At 48.0% G+C, this 16,461-nt stretch overlaps 1 protein-coding gene across 5 annotated transcripts in view; it reads right to left on the reverse strand.

Annotated features, from left to right (window-relative positions):
- Positions 1-13,417, reverse strand: part of RRP12 (ribosomal RNA processing 12 homolog) — a 43,275-nt gene extending 29,858 nt beyond the window's left edge. For 2 of the 5 annotated variants that reach the window (XM_074002364.1, XM_005566104.4), the window contains exons 1-7: positions 13,164-13,417; positions 12,379-12,608; positions 8,253-8,336; positions 5,130-5,206; positions 1,909-2,014; positions 1,594-1,710; positions 85-223 (exon numbers count right to left, since the gene is read on the reverse strand). Coding sequence is in view for 3 of the 5 variants with exons in the window: in XM_005566104.4 (XP_005566161.3) it covers positions 85-223; positions 1,594-1,710; positions 1,909-2,014; positions 5,130-5,206; positions 8,253-8,336; positions 12,379-12,608; positions 13,164-13,302 (892 nt within the window). In the remaining 2 variants the exon portion in view is untranslated. The remainder of the gene's footprint in view (positions 1-84; positions 224-1,593; positions 1,711-1,908; positions 2,015-5,129; positions 5,207-8,252; positions 8,337-12,378; positions 12,609-13,163) is intronic. The other 3 variants (XM_045361297.2, XM_074002363.1, XM_074002365.1) reach the window with 3 other exon arrangements.
- Positions 13,418-16,461: the final 3,044 nt, after the last annotated feature.

Here is a 16,461-nt window from a genome sequence, read left to right on the forward strand (position 1 = left end):
CACCAGCCCCCGCCCTGCAGCAGGCCCTGTCCTGCTCTGCTAGCCACTGCCTCCCATCCACCTGCCCTCCGTTGGCTTCCCCACCTCCAGACTTCTCAATCTCCTGGATGCAGAACTTGGCAGTGGAAACGGCAGCAGGATGATGGGCAGGGGCCTTTTCGCCAAACATGAATTCACTGCCCTTGAGGACTGAGCATACTCCATGCTGGGCAGCCTTCCGGATCTGAGGGGCAAGGAGAGCAGGGGACAAGGCCAAATCAGCATTCCACCAGCATCATGGGTGTCTGGCATAAGCACCAACCAATTAGCTTTGGCTGAACATATAGATCCAATGATGATCTAACTACTACAGATCCAGTGCTATGCCAGGGCCTTCATGTGTACAGAATCCTGAGCTGTGAAGCAAGACAAACCTTGGTTCAAATCCCTGCACTACAACTAACTCACCAAATGGCCTTAAGCAAGCCCAACTACCTAATTTCTGAGTTTCAGTATCATCTTTAAAACAGGGGGTTCTTCATTCCCTCAATCATCCAGCAAACACGGTGTGTCCACCAAGCCAGGCGCTGTTCTAGGTCCTGGCAAACTGGCAGTGAATAGCAGGCAACGCACCTTCCAGCTGGGAGGCGGAAAACAAATACATAGCAGAAGGTTAAAAAGTACTTTGCAGACAATCAGGCAGGGGCTGCCACTTCTTATACAGTGGTCAGGAAAGTGAAGTGCCACTGCAGTGAGAGCTGAAGAAGGTGAGGAAAAGATCATGTGAGCACCGAGGGAAGGAGGCATGAGAGCATCTGGGCTGATGGTGCTCAGCACTGGGAGTGATTACATGACTGTTATTGTTACCACCTTCTGCCCTAAATTTCCAGAAGAAACAGTGGGGAACCACCACTTCCCAAGCACCTGCCGTAAGCCAGGAGATGCACCAGGCCTGTGGGCAACACTGGAGTCTCCCCACAACTCTGTAGCAAAGCTGGTGTGATTATCTCTATTTCTTTTTTTTTTCTTTTGAGATGGAGTCTCATTCTGTTGCCCAGGCTGGAGTGCAGTGGTGCAATCTTGGCTTACTGCAACCTCTGCCTCCTGGGTTCAAGCGATCTCCTGCCTCAGCCTCCCGAGTAGCTGGGATTACAAGCGCCCACCACCATGCTCAGCTAATTTTTATATTTTTCGTAGAGTCACGGTTTCACTCTGTTGGTCAGGCTGGTCTCTAACTCCTGACCTCAAATGATCCTCCCACTTTGGCCTCCCAATTCACTGCTCACACCTCGAGCAGTGAATTCAGGATCCAACTCAGGTCTGTGTGACTCCCCCAGCTACGCCACCCTCCCTACCAAGGTAAACAGACATACGGGGAGAGTCCATGTCAACAGGGCAATGGCTGACAAGGCACCAGAGACTCAGACAGGGCTGACAGGAAACAGCCTCCTGGAGGAGGAAGAGCCGCCCCGCCTTCTGCATCTAAATGCATGGTGCCTCAGAGGCAGAAATCAGAAGCCAGTACTCAGGGCAAGCTCCCCAATGCCACTCAGCTAGCCAAGTCTGGGCTGCGCTGGGCCGAGTGGTGGCTGTCCCCTTGTCACATTTTCTCACCTTGGGCTTGGAATGCACCGTGAAGCTCAGCAGCCCATGGTACACCTGAAGGGTCACAGGGTAGCCCCAGGCCTCCAGGTCTTGCTTGCGCAGAAGGGTGGCCAGGCAGGAAAGGACCTGGAAGAAAGTCAGAGCCCTCAGTGCCACTAGCCTTGGCCAGGAGGGAAAAGAGCCCAGGTTCTCACTGACTCCAGAAAATCCCATCTGTCTGAGGTCCCCAGGGTGCCTAAACCCCTCTCAGGGAACATCCAAGCATCACCAAATCAGACAGGCTCTGGGAGATGCCAGATGAGAAACTAAACCCCAGACACTAACCCATCGGAGGACAGAGGTGGAGCCACTGCTGGCCTGGGCTGACATGATATCCATGAAGGCTTTGGAGGTATCAGAGAACTTCTTAATGAGCACAGGGCTGGGAACACTGTGGGAAAGAACATAGACGGTCACCCCAGAGGATCCCTGAAGAGCAGCTGGTGCAGCCCCTTGTGGTACCAAGGACAGGGCAAGGGGCGCTGGTGGCACAGTCACTCAGCAAGTAAGCAACAAAGTCAGAACAGGTGCCCACCGTATCAGCCAGCTCAGTGTGCTTTCCACCCGGGATCCCTGCCTCCCTCACCTTCCCACTACCCACTCATAAACTCACATCAATCCTCTCTCCATCTCCCCTGGCAGTTCACAGCTCCAGCAAGCCTGGGGCCAACAACCCCTTCCCTCCCTTCTGCCACTCACTGCTCCAGGGATGCCCCTCCTAGGGGCCAACACTCACACTCCCTGGTATAATGACCCAAGTCACCCAGGGCCTTATGTTGTAGAATGCCACCTGATACACAAGTATTTTTTAAATTGTATTCTGTTTTTTTTTTTTTTTTTTTTTGAGACGGAGTCTCGCTCTATCACCCAGGCTGGAGTGCAGTGGCGCAATCTCGGCTCACTGCAAACTCCGCCTCCTGGATTCACGTCATTCTCCTGTCTCAGCCTCCTGAGTATCTGGGACTACAGGTGCCCACCACCACGCCCGGCTAATTTTTTGTATTTTTAGTAGAGACGGGGTTTCACCGTGTTAGCCAGGATGGTCTTGATCTCCTGACCTCGTGATCCGCCCGCCTCGGCCTCCCAAAGTGCTGGGATTACAGGCGTGAGCCACTGCACCCGGCCTAAATTGTATTTTAAAATTTGTGGCCGGGCATGGTGGCTCACGCCTGCAATCCCAGCACTTTGGGAGGCCGAGGCTGGTGGATCACCTGAGGTCGGGAGTTTGAGACCAGCCTGACAAACATGGAGAAACACTGTATCTACTAAAAATACAAAATTACTGGGCGTGATGGCGCATGCTTGTAATCCCAGCTACTTGGGAGACTGAGGCAGGAGAATCACTTGAACCCGGGAGGTGGAGGGTGGGGTAAGCCGAGATTGCGCCATTGCCCTCCACCCTGGGTAACAAGAGTAAAACTCCATCTCAAAGATAAATAAATAAATAAATTTCTAATTGTGGTAAAATACACATAAGATAAAACATCATTTCGGCCAGGCGCAGTGGCTCACGCCTGTAATCCCAGCACTTTGGGAGGATGAGGCGGGTAGATCACGAGGTCAGGAGATCAAGACCATCCTGTCTAACACGGTGAAACCCCATCTCTACTAAAAATACAAAAAATTAGCCGGGAATGGTGGCAGGTGCCTGTAGTCCAAGCTACTTGGGAGGCTGAGGCAGGAGAATGGCATGAACCTGGGAGGCGGAGCTTGCAGTGAGCCAAGATGGCGCCACTGCACTCCAGCCTGGGAGACAGAGCAAGACTCCGTCTCAAAAAACAAACAAACAAACAAGCAAACAAACAAACCAAACATCATTTCAATCATTTTTAGGTATATAATTCAGTACTGTTAAGTATATTCATGTTGTGGGTTTTTTTTTTTGGAGACAGGGTCTCACTCGTCACCCAAGCTGGAGTGTAGTGGCACAATTAGGCTCACTGCAACCTCCACCACCCAAGTAGCTGAGACTACAGGTGCATGCTACCACGCCTAGCTCATTTTTGTATTCTTTTGTAGAGATGAGGTTTTGCCATGTTGCCCAGGCTGGTTTCAAACTCCTGAGCTCAAGCAATCCATCTGCCTCAGCCTCCCAAAGTGCTGGGATTATAGGTGTGTGTCACTGCACCCAGCCAAGTACATTCACATTGTTGTGAAATCAATCTCAAGAACTTTTTCATCTTAAAGAATCAAGGTTTTTGCTTTTTTTTTAACTTTATTATTTATTTATTTATTTATTTTATTGAGATAGAATCTCACTCTGTTGCCCAGGCTGGACTGCAGTGGCTTGATCTTGGCTCACTGCAACCTCCATATCCTGGGTTCAAGTGATTCTCCTGCCTCAGCCTCCCGTGTAACTGGGATTACAGCCGTGCACCACCACATCTGGCTAATTTTGTATTTTTAGTAGAGACAGGGTTTCACCATGTTGGCCAGGCTGGTCTCGAACTCCTGGCCGCAAGCAATCCTCCTGCCTCAGCCTCCAAAAGTGCTGGGATTACAGGTGTGACCCACTGTGCCCAGCCATGACTTTTAATTTTTATTACTCAAAACAATTTTCATTTTCTTTCTCTTTTTTTTTTTTTTGAGATAGAGTCTTACACTGTTGACAGGGTTGGAGTGCAATGGCACGATCTCAGCTCACTGCAACCTCTGCCTACCGGGTTGAAACTAACTCTCCCGCCTCAGCCTCCCGAGTAGCTGAATTACAGGCACCTGCCACCATGGCCAGCTAATTTTTGACAGGGTTTCACCATGTTGGCCAGGTTGGTCTTGAACTCCTGACCTCAGGTGATCTGCCCACCTCAGCTTCCCAAAGTGCTGGGGTTACAGGCGTGAGCCACAGCATGTAGCCTACCCAGCTAATTTTTGTATTTTTAGTAGAGACGGGGTTTCACCATGTTGGCCAGGATGGTCTCGAACTCCTGATCTCTTGATTTGCCCGCCTCGGCCACCCAAAGTGCTGGGATTATAGGTGTGAACCACCGCACCCAGCCAAAAAAGTTTCATTTTCAATAGAGCTTTCTGACTCTGCTTTTGCCTTCAACGCTTTCACAATGATTTTCTGCTCCTTGATAAGGAACGCACACTGGATTCTGTCATGAACACACTTAGCACACATGGAACCAGGGAAGCACTGCAGGCCCTACGGACGTGCCTTTTGTTTTGGACAATCAAATGAGAACTTTAGATCTCACAGCATGAGCTCCTGAAAGACTGCCTGGGCACACACCACGTGAAGATTCTGGTGCTTTCCCAATCTTCTTGGCATAAAGGTAAATGATTCTATTACCAGGGGTTCAAGACAGCCTAGTTTTGTTAGAGGTTTCTCACTAGAGGCTTATGACGGTATGTCACACGCTGGCCCGTTCTGCATGCCTCTAGACAGTGGTCATGAAGAGCAAGTATCTTTTTAAGAAACAATTCCCTGATCCTGTTTCTCCTGTCCACATTCCCTTCTCTCTTCCACAAAAAGCCTTGGGGTTCAAACAGGAGGCAGAACTCACCGCTTCAGGACAAGGTTCAGCAGGTAAGCAACAGCGGCCAGGGACTCTGGGGACTCCACTGCTTCCATTGTTGTCATCTGAGGGCCAGATTGAGGGGGTGTGAATGGATAAAAATTTACACTGAGCAAACAGGAAAAAGAGTCGGAGAACATGTGCCCAGCAGAACAGTTGTGACCGAGAACCACAGTATCAGAGGTTCAAATCCTGACTCTGGCATTGTGTGGTTTCAGGCTAGTAATTTAACCTACCTGTGACTCAGTTTCTTAATTTGTAAAGTAGGGATAGTAATGCTACATACCTTGTAAGTTGTTGTGAGGTTTAATTGAATTAATATATATAAAATATTGCCTGACACATAATTAAAACTATATATATGTGGCTGGGCGCGGTGGCTCATGCCTGTAATCCCAGTACTTTGGGAGGCCGAGGTGGGCAGATCACAAGGTCAGGAGTTCGAGACCAGACTGGCCAACATGGTGAAACCTCATGTCTACTAAAAATACAAAAAGTAGCTGGGCGTGGTGCAGGTGCCTATAATCCCAGCTACTCGGGAGGCTGAGGCAGGAGAATCGCTTGAACCCGGGAGGCGGAGGTTGCAGTGAGCCAAGATCGCGCCACTGCACTCCAGCCTGGGCGACAGAGTGAGACTCCGTCTCAAAAAAAAAAAAAAAAAACCACTATAAACATGTTTATGTGCATATATATAGAGAGAGAGAAAGACAGTTTTTTTGAGAGACAGGGCCTCCCAGGTTGGAGTACAAATATGATCATAGCTCACTGTAACCTTGAACTCCAAAGCTCAAGAGATCCTCCCACATCAGCCTCCCAAGAAGCTAGAACTACAGGCATGCACCATAAAACTTGGCTAATTATTTTATTTTTTGGAGAGATAGGGTCTCACTATATTGCTCAGGCTGGTGTCGAACTCCTAGCCTCAAGCACTCGTCCCACCTTGACCTCCCAAAGTCCTAGGATTAAAGGCATAAGCCACCACACCCAGCCAAACATATACTGCCATCTAATTTATTTCATTATTCTAGAGCAGAGGTTGGCAAACTTTTTCTATGAAGGACCAGACAGTAAATATTTTCAGCTTTGTATGCACATTTGGTCTCTGTTGTATGCTCTTTTTGTATGTGTTGTAACAATTCTTTTTTTTTTTTTTTTTTTTTTTTTGAGACGGAGTCTCGCTCTGTCACCCAGGCTGGAGTGCAGTGGCCGGATCTCAGCTCACTGCAAGCTCCGCCTCCCGGGTTCGGGCCATTCTCCTGCCTCAGCCCCCCGAGTAGCTGGGACTACAGGCGCCTGCCACCTCGCCCGGCTAAGTTTTTGTATTTTTAGTAGAGACGGGGTTTCACTGTGTTACCCAGGATGGTCTTGATCTCCTGACCTCGTGATCCGCCCGTCTCGGCCTCCCAAAGTGCTGGGATTACAGGCTTGAGCCACCGCGCCCGGCCAACAATTCTTTAAAAATGTAATAACCAGGCTGGGCATGGTGGCTCATGCCTATAATCCCAGCACTTTGGGAGGCCGAAGTGGGAGAACTGATTCAGCCCAGGAGCTCAAGACAAGTCTGGGCAACGTGACGAAACTCCATCTCTACTAAAAATACAAAAATTAGCTGGGTGTGGTGGCAGGCACCTGTAATCTCAACTACTCAGGAGGCTAAGCACAATCATCATTTGAACACAGGAGTTGGAGGTTGCAGTGAGCCATGATCATACCACTGCACTCCAGCCTGGGCAACAGAGTGAGATCCTGTCTCCAAAACAAAACAAAAACAACAACAAAAAACACCAAAAATAAAATAAAAAGAATATATATATACATACACACACACATATATACACATATATATTTATTTATTTAATGTAATAAGAAGGCCAGGCATGGTGGCTCACACCTATAATCCCAGCACTTTGAGAGGCTGAGGTGGGGGGATCACCTGAGGTCAGGAGTTCGAGACTAGCCGGGCCAACAGGGTCAAAACCCATCTCTACTAAAAATACAAAAATCAGCCAGGTGTGGTGGCATACACCTGTAATCCCAGGTCCTCAGGAGGCTGAGGCATGAGAATCACTTGATACGATAAGACAGAGGTTGCAGTGAACTGGGATTGTGCCACTGTAGTCCAACTTGGGCAACAGAGTGAGACTGTTTAAAAAAAAAAAGTAGGCCAGGCCTGGCGGCTCACGCCTATAATCCCAGCACTTTGAGAGGCTGAGGCAGGCAGATCATGAGGTCAGGAGTTCCAGACAAGTCTGGCCAACATAGTAAAACCCCTTCTCTACTAAAAAAATACAAAAAATTAGCTGGGTGTGGTGGTGTGCACCTGTAATCCCAGCTACTTGGGAGGCTGAGGCAGGAGAATCACATGAACCCAGGAGGCAGAGGTTGCAATAAGTCGAAATCATGCCATTGTACTCCAGCCTGGGGGACAGTGCGAGACTCCGTCTCAAAAAAAAAAGTACTAAGTAATCAGTTGCAGTGGCTCATGCCTGTAATCCCAACACTTTGGGAGGCCAGGGCAAGATGACAAGATGGTTTGAGCCCAGGAATTTGAAACCAGCCTGGACAACATAGTGAGACCCGGTCTCTTAAAAAAAAAAAGCCGGGCGCGGTGGCTCAAGCCTGTAATCCCAGCACTTTGGGAGGCCGAGATGGGCGGATCACGAGGCCAGGAGATCGAGAGACGATCCCGGCTAACACGGTGAAACCCCGTCTCTACTAAAAAATACAAAAAAACTAGCCGGGCGAGGTGGCGGGCGCCTGTAGTCCCAGCTACTCGGGAGGCTGAGGCAGGAGAACGGCGTAAACCCGGGAGGCGGAGCTTTCAGTGAGCTGAGATCCGGCCACTGCACTCCAGCCTGGGTGACAGAGCAAGACTCCGTCTCAAAAAAAAAAAAAAAACAAAAAAAAAAAAAGAAAGAAAGAAAGAAAAGAAAGAGAAAATAGAAATGTAGCAAATACCACCAGCCTTCCTAAGCCACCTGAGAATAAATGCAGCACTTTCATCTGGTCAAGGCTGTCCTCTACCCCCACATGCCAGGGGCACTCGTCTTCTCACTAAATCTTGCATAACCTGCTGCTCTGAACACTCACCCTCCAGCGGCACCCACTCACCAGAGCAGCGAAGTACTCAGTCTCTGTCTCCTTCCCTCCCTGGGAGCGAATCACCTCAGTGACAGCAGCCAAAACAGCACAAATCTGCACAGGAGGGAGAAAGCACTGTGACTATTTGAGACCTAACCCCACCCCAGGGGAGCCTTCTTTCCTTGCTCCTTCACAGATTAATCTCCGGTTAAAGCCCAGAGACAGACAAGACAGGCAACATTCAGGGCCTGGGTCCATACCAGGGGGCCCAGCAAATAAGAAGACTCAGAAAATGCTTGCTAAAATTCCACCATGAGGTACTAACCTTGTAGAAATACCTGCATGAGATGAGTGTGCAAATATTTACGTACAAGGATGTTCATGGCAGCAACAAATTGGAATGGTCAAGAAGCCATCAACAGGAGATTAATAACGTACTGTAGTTGTCTCTAATGTACTGCAGTTATCGAGGGGGGGATTGGTTCCAGGACCCCTAAAGATACCAAAATCCAAGGATGCTCAGGTCCCTTATATAAAATGGTGCAGTATTTGTGTATAACCTATATACATCTTCTCATATACTTTATTTTTTTTGAGACAGAGTCTCACTCTGTTACCCAGACAAGAGTGCAGTGGCATGATCTCAGCTCACGGCAGCCTCTGCCTCTGGGTCAAGCGATTCTCCTGCCTCAGCCTCCCAAGTAGCTGGGATTACAGGTGTGCACCATCACACCCGGCTAATTTCTGTATTTTTAGTACAGATGCAGTTTCACTATGTTGACCAAGCTGGTATTGAACTCCTGGCCTCAAGTAATCGCTCTCCTTAGCCTCTCAAAGTGCTGAGATTACAGGCATGAGCCACCATGTCTGGCCTCCCATATACTTTAAATCATCTCGAGATTACTTATAACACCTAACACAATGTAAATGCTATCTAAATAGTTGTATTTTTGCCGGGCGCGGTGGCTCAAGCCTGTAATCCCAGCACTTTGGGAGGCCGAGGCGGGCGGATCACAAGGTCAGGAGATCGAGACCACAGTGAAACCCCGTCTCTACTAAAAATACAAAAAATTAGCCGGGCGCGGTGGCGGGCGCCTGTAGTCCCAGCTACTCAGGAGGCTGAGGCAGGAGAATGGCGGGAACCCGGGAGGCGGAGCTTGCAGTGAGCCGAGATCGCGCCACTGCACTCCAGCCTGGGCAACAGCGTGAGACTCCGTCTCAAAAAAAAAAAAATAAAAAAATAAAAAAAAAAAAATAAATAAATAGTTGTATTTTTGTTGTTGTTGTTGCTTTGAGACAGAGTCTCACTCTGTTGCCCAAGGTGGAATGCAGTGGCGCACTCTCCGCTAACTGCAACCTCCACCTCCCAGGTTCAAGCGATTCTCCTGCCTCAGACTCCTGAGTAGCTGGGATTACAGGCATGTGCCACTATGCCAAGCTAATTTTTTGTATTTTAAGTAGAGATGGGGTTGCACCATGCTGGCCAGGCTGGTTTTGAACTTCTGACCTCAAGTGATCTGCCCGCCTCAGCCTCCCAAAGTACTAGGGCTACAGGTGTGAGTCACCTCACCCAGTATATTATTATTATTTTTAAAAGATTTTTCGCCGGGCGCGGTGGCTCAAGCCTGTAATCCCAGCACTTTGGGAGGCCGAGACGGGTGGATCACGAGGTCAGCAGATCGAGACCATCCTTGCTAACCCGGTGAAACCCCGTCTCTACTAAAAAATACAAAAAACTAGCCGGGCGAGGCGGCGGGCGCCTGTAGTCCCAGCTCCTCGGGAGGCTGAGGCAGGAGAATGGCGTGAACCCGGGAGGCGGAGCTTGCGGTGAGCTGAGATCCGGTCACTGCACTCCAGCCTGGGCCACAGAGTGAGACTCCGTCTCAAAAAAAAAAAAAAAAAAGATTTTTCAATCCATGCTTGGTTGAATCTGCAGGTGCAGAACCTGTAGATATGGAGACCCGACTGTATCATATAATAAATAATGAAAGATTTAAATAGTGCATTATTCAAAAGAATGAGAACAACTATATATTAACTTATAAATATCATTCAGTAGGGAAAAAGTTGCAGAACAGTGGATAGAAAATAAACTAATCAAGCAGGGCAGTGGCTCATGCCTGTAATCCCAGCACTTTGAGAGGCTGAGGTGGGCAAATCCGTTGAGCCCCGGAGTTTGAGACCAATCTGAGCAATATGGCAAACCTCATCTCTACAAAAAATACAAAAATTAGCTGGGTATGGTAGCACTCCCCTGCAGTCCCAGCTACTTGGGAGGCTGGGAGGCTGATCAGCCACTGCACTCCAACCTGGGTGACCAAGTGAGACTCTGTCTCAAAAAAAAAGAAACGAAACTAATCACATTTTGGTAAACCTAAATAACAAAATTGGGTAAAAAATATTTTCTTTTTTTTTTTTTTTTTTTGAGACAGAGTCTCACTCTGTCACCCAGGCTGAAGTGCAGTGGTGCAATCTTGGTTTGCTGCAACCTCCGCCTCCAGGGTTCAAGCGATTCTCGTGCCTCAGCTTCCTGAGTAGCTGGGATTACAGGTGCATGCCACCATGCCAGGCTAATTTTTTAGTAGAGATGGGTTTTCACCATGTTGGCCAGGCTGGTCTCAAACTCTTGACCTCAAATGATCTGCCCACCTCGGCCTCCCAAAGTGCTAGGATTACAGGTGTGAGCCACTACGCCTGGCCTGAAAATTTAATTTTTAAATTTTAACTACTCATAATTTAAAATACTTGATCCATTTATTAGGAAACATATATTTGTAACAACCTGGCGAATAGGTTCGCAGTAATTCATAGTAGGCAAATCTACTTGTACAACTATAAATGTTATGAACTCTAAATACACACGAACCAAGTATTTCCAATGAAAATTTAGCATCTAAGTAGGGGAATATGGGTAAATTATACACTAGATTTTGAAGACTTAGTATCATAAAAATAATGCTGTAGCAAAATATATTGATTATACATTGAAGTGATAATATTTTAAAGATACTGAGTTAAATAAAGTACATTATTAACATTAATTTGGGCCAGACGCAGTGGCTCACACCTGTAATCCCAGCTACTCGGGAGGCTGAGGCAGGAGAATCACCTGAACCCAGGAGGCGGAGGTTGCAGTGAGCCGAGATCGCACCATTGCGCCCTAGACTGGGCAACAAGAGCAAAACTCTGTCTCCAGGGAAAAAAAAAAAAAAAAAAAAGGTTAATTTATTTTACCTGTTTCTTTCAGTTTTTAATATGGCTACTAAAATTTTTTTAATTAATTACATATGTGGCTTGAATTTAGATTACTATTGGACAGAGCTGGTCCAGGAAGACAGACAATGACCCATTAACAGGAGCTCTGTGAATGACTCAAGTTGGGGGCTCTACCATCACATTTTATTCTTCTTCTATCATTTTGATATCATTTAGAATTTTGACATTTTTTATTTCAGTAACAAAATATATATATAACTTTAAAGTATAGATAAAATAATAAAAGTAAGGCCAGGCACGGTGGCTCATGCCTGTAATCCCAGCACTTTAGGAGGCTCAGACCAGCCTGGCCAATATGGTGAAACCCCTTTTCTACTAAAAAAAAAAAAAAAAAAGAAAAAAAGAAAAAATTAGCCAGGCGTGGTGGCACATGCCTGTAATCGCAGCTACTCGGGAGGCTGAGGCAGGAGGATTGCTTGAGCCCGGGAGACGGAGGTTGTAGTGAGCGAAGATCATGCCACTGCACTCCAGCCTGGCCAACAGAGCGAGACTCTGTCTCAAAATAAATATGTGAATTAAATTAAATTAAATTTAGTTCTTGCTAGATAAAACGTTTCCTAATAACTGTTACTCAGCATTTATTTACTCAACATATGTTTACTGAAAATACTCTGTGTAAGAAGTGCTGTGTTAGATACACCTGAGGAGAGAAATGTTTGGAAAATATTTCTACCCTCAAGTATTTCTTCAGCAGGGGAGATGTTCTTATAAAAAGCAGAAAGTGGAACCTGCCCTAGGAGGGGACATAAAAGGGAGGAGCGATGACACATCATCCAGAAATACCAGCTGTTGTCATCGGAAACCGTCAGCCAGAGCTGAAGAAAAGGCATGAGTTGGCCTCTCCTCACTATCCAATGGCCCTCCTGACCCTCGCTCCTACCTCCTTGTGGGAAGCCGAGTTGGACTCCCAGAAGCGCTGCACTTTGCTGAAGGTGACGTTTGTGCAGTCGGAAAGGCCACTCAGGAAGGTGCCCGAGGACTTCTCGGTGAGAGCCAGCTCTGCCTCTTCTTCCATGGGCGTCTCGGGGACTTCACTTTTGCCCAAGCGCAAGGACCCTGACTGCAGCTCATTATGTAACTTCACAGCATCGACTGTCAGGTCACTCCTTCCTGAGAGCCAGAGGCACAAGATAAGGCCCAAGTCTCCTTTTGGTCAAGAGAACAGAACCCCTGGGAAACAAACCAGCTCAGGCCAAATCGCCAACCCGAGAGGCTGAATTCTGAACACAGCCAGTCTCATAAACCCACTGTATGCCTAAAAACTTGAAAAACCAAGAAGAAAGGGAATCCTCCATGTAAGAGTTTCTGCTTGCCTGTAGCAGTGGCATAAACGCCACTGGGAATCGGCTGGGACCTACATTCAGAGGGCCTGGAAAATAAATGAAGGTGAAAGCGCTCTGTAAAGAGTTATCCAAGGTCCAAGCCATCAGTCTCAACTCTGACACCCGCGGTACCTTACACAAGACATTTCCCTACTGCGGACCTCAGTTTCCGTATCTGCTAAATTGGAAGGGCTGCCCTTCAGAGAGGGCTCCAGATCCGACATCCTAAGAGATGAAAGGTCCAATGCCTGGCCCCGGACTCTCCCAGAGGCCCCAGACTCATCTGGACCCAGGTCTGCCCGGAAACCCGCCGCCGGCTGAGCTCGGGTCCCAACCCAGCTACCTGACGGCCGGCTGAAGAAGCGGCTGCGGGCGGCCTGGCGGTGGCGGCAGATGGCGGGATTGCTGTCGCTGCTGTGGCCTTTCTTCCAGCGCTTCAACTTAGCTGAGACACCAGAGGGCAACCTTCCCGAGCGACCCATGTTGACTAAGCCGTGGCCGGCACTGAGCTTAAACGACCGGCTTCCAGGAACGTGGAAACGCGCTCAGAACCCACGTGGATACCCTGTAGTCTTCACGTCCTCTTCTTCCGGCGTCACTTCCGGATTCGTGTGCATTACTATGGTAAAACAGTCAACATCCGGTTTTACGCCCCTTCCTGGCTTCGAATTGGGAGGAGCTCCAAGGAGATCTGTTGCTAGGGAGGAAGTTAGGTTGCTAAGTTCTATGGGGTTCTTACTCCAGTTCTATGGGGTTCTTACTTCAGCCAGGACCAGGTTTCAGGGCCACAGGAGTGAGCCTTATAAAACTGGAGTGTGGCCGGGCGTGGCCGGGCGTGGTGGCTCATGCCTGTAATCCCAGCACTCTGGGAGGCTGAGGCGGGTGGATCATTTGAGGTCAGGAGTTCGAGACCACCCTGATCACCAGGGTGAAACCCCGTCTCCACTAAAATACAAAAATTAGCTGGGCTTGGTGGCGCGCACCTGTAATCACAGCTACTCGGGAAGATGAGGCACAAGAATCACTTGAACTCGGGAGGCGGAGGTTGCAGTGAGCCAAGATTGCACCTTGGCACTCCAGCCTGGACAACAGAGTAAGACTGTCTCAAAAAAACAAAACAAAGCAAACAAAAAACTGGAATTCTTTTGCAGTTAACAACAAAAAGTTGTTTTTGAAAATCTATTTTCAAAATTAAGCCTAGAAACATTTATATGAAAGTCATATACTCTCATATAAAAGTATATATGTAATCCCAACACTCTGGGAGGCCGAGGCAGGCAGATCACCTGAGGTCAGGATGTTCGAGACCAGCTTGACCAACATGGAGAAACCCTGTCTCTACTAAATATACAAAATAAGTCGGGCATGGTCACACATTCCTGTAATCCCAGCTACTCAGGAGGCTGAGACAGGAGAATCGCTTGAACCTGGGAGGCAGAGGTTGTGGTGAGCCGAGATCACGCCATTGCACTCCAGCCTGGGCAACAAGAGCAAAACTCTGTCTCAAAAAAAGAAAAAAAGAAAGAAAAAAGAAAAAGTCAAAACTTATGGAGACTTGAAAGGGTGAAAATTAGCTTGAACTGAAAAGAGAAAAAAGCAGTCAGTGTCTTCTAGACAAGCTTTGCTATTTTCATTTGTTACTGGAGATACTCGGTTGCTGCCACCCTTGCCTTATGACAGCATTCCATCCCTAGTTAATCTCCGGTTCTCTCTCTCTTTTTTTTTTTTTTTTTTTTTTTGTGGAGACGGAGTCTTGCTCTGGCGCCCAGGCTGGAGTGCAGTGATGCGATCTCGGCTCACTGCAACCTCCACCTTTCAGGTTCAAGTGATTCTTCTGCCTCAGCCTCCCAAGTAGCTGGAATTATAAGCATGCACCACCACGCCCGGCTGATTTTGTTGTTGTTGTTGTTGTTGTATTTTCAGTAGAGACAGAGTTTCACAATGTTGGCCAGGCTGGTCTCGAACTCCTTACCTCAGGTGATCTGCCCATCTCCCAAAGTGCTGGGATTACAGGCATGAGCCACCACACCCGGCACCTAGCCAATTCCCAGTTCTAATTCCACCTCAGAACCAGCAACCAGTCCAGTTTATCCCCACTCCCTGAGGCCCTCCTTAAAATCCTTCAACCAGATCACAAACCTTACAAAAGACACATTTCTCTTCCCTCTTGCCCAGCAGCTTTATTCTAAACCTTTAGAAGCATTCTTTGGAAGAAGATATATATAACTAACAAAGTATATCTACAATATATAAAGAATTCCTGCCGGGCGCGGTGGCTCACGCCTGTAATCCCAGCACTTTGGGAGGCCGAGGCGGGTGGATCACAAGGTCAGGAGATTGAGACCACGGTGAAACCCCATCTCTATTAAAAAATACAAAAAATTAGCCGGGCGTGGTGGCGGGCACCTGTAGTCCCAGCTACTCAGGAGGCTGAGGCTGGAGAATGGCTTGAACCCGGGAGGCGGAGCTTGCCGTGAGCCAAGATCGCGCCACTGCACTCCAGCCTGGCGACAGAGCGAGACTCCATCTCAAAAAAAACAAAAACAAAACAAAAACAAACAAACAAAAAAGAATTCCTACCAATCAGTAAGAACAAGGCAGACAATCCAATAAAAAGAATGGGCAGGTGGGTGCAGTGGCTCATGCCTGGCCTGTAATTCCAACACTGTGGGAGGCCCGGGGGCAGGGAGTAGAGGGGAGGGAGGATTGCTCTAGCCCAGGAGTTCAAGACCAGCCTGAGCAACATCATGAGACCCCAGTCTCTACAAAACATACAAAAATTAGCTGAGCATGGTGGTGTGAGTCTGTATAGTCCAGCAACTCAGGAGGCTGAGGTGGGAGCCCAGAGAAGGTCGAGGCTGTAGTGAGCCGTGATTGCACCACTGTACCCCAGTCTGGGTGACAGAGTGAGACCCTGTCTCAGAAAGGAAACAAAATTTAAAAAAAAAATGGATCACGAGGTCAGGAGTTCAAGACCTGGCCAACACAGTGAAACCCCATCTCTACTAAAAATACAAAAAAAAAAAATTAAGCTGGGCGTGGTGGTGGGTGCCTGTAGTCCCAGCTACCTGTGAGGCTGAGGCAGGAGAATTACTTGAACCCAGGAGGTGGAGGTTACAGTGAGCTGAGATCGTGCCACTGCACTCTAGCCTGGGCGCCACAGTGAGACTATGTCTCAAAAAAAAAGAAAAAAAAAAGAAAAATGGGCAAAAGACATGAACAGCTGAACATCATGGTGTATTGTACAAAAAAGAAAAAAGACATGAACAGGCACTTCACAAAAATGAATATCCAAATGGCCAAGAAATATATGAAAAACAGGCCAGGCATGGTAGCTCACGCCTGTAATACCAGCACTTTAGGAGGCTGAGGCAGGAGGATCACTTGAGTCCAGGAGTTGGAGACCAGCCTGGCCAACGCAGCAAGACCTGTCTCCTCAAAAACTAAGCAAAATAGCGGGGTGCAGTGGCGTGTGCCCATGGTCCCAGCTACCTGGGAAGCTGAGACAGGAGAATCTCTTCAGCCCAGGAGTTTGAGATTTGTAGTAAGCTATAATAGCACCACTGCACTCCAGCCTGGGTGACACAATGAGACTTTGTCTCAAGAAAAAAAAAAAGGAAAAACACAGACTAGAACAGAAA

This window comes from Macaca fascicularis, chromosome 9, assembly GCF_037993035.2.
Source record: "Macaca fascicularis isolate 582-1 chromosome 9, T2T-MFA8v1.1".
Classification (NCBI taxonomy): Eukaryota; Metazoa; Chordata; class Mammalia; order Primates; family Cercopithecidae; genus Macaca; species Macaca fascicularis.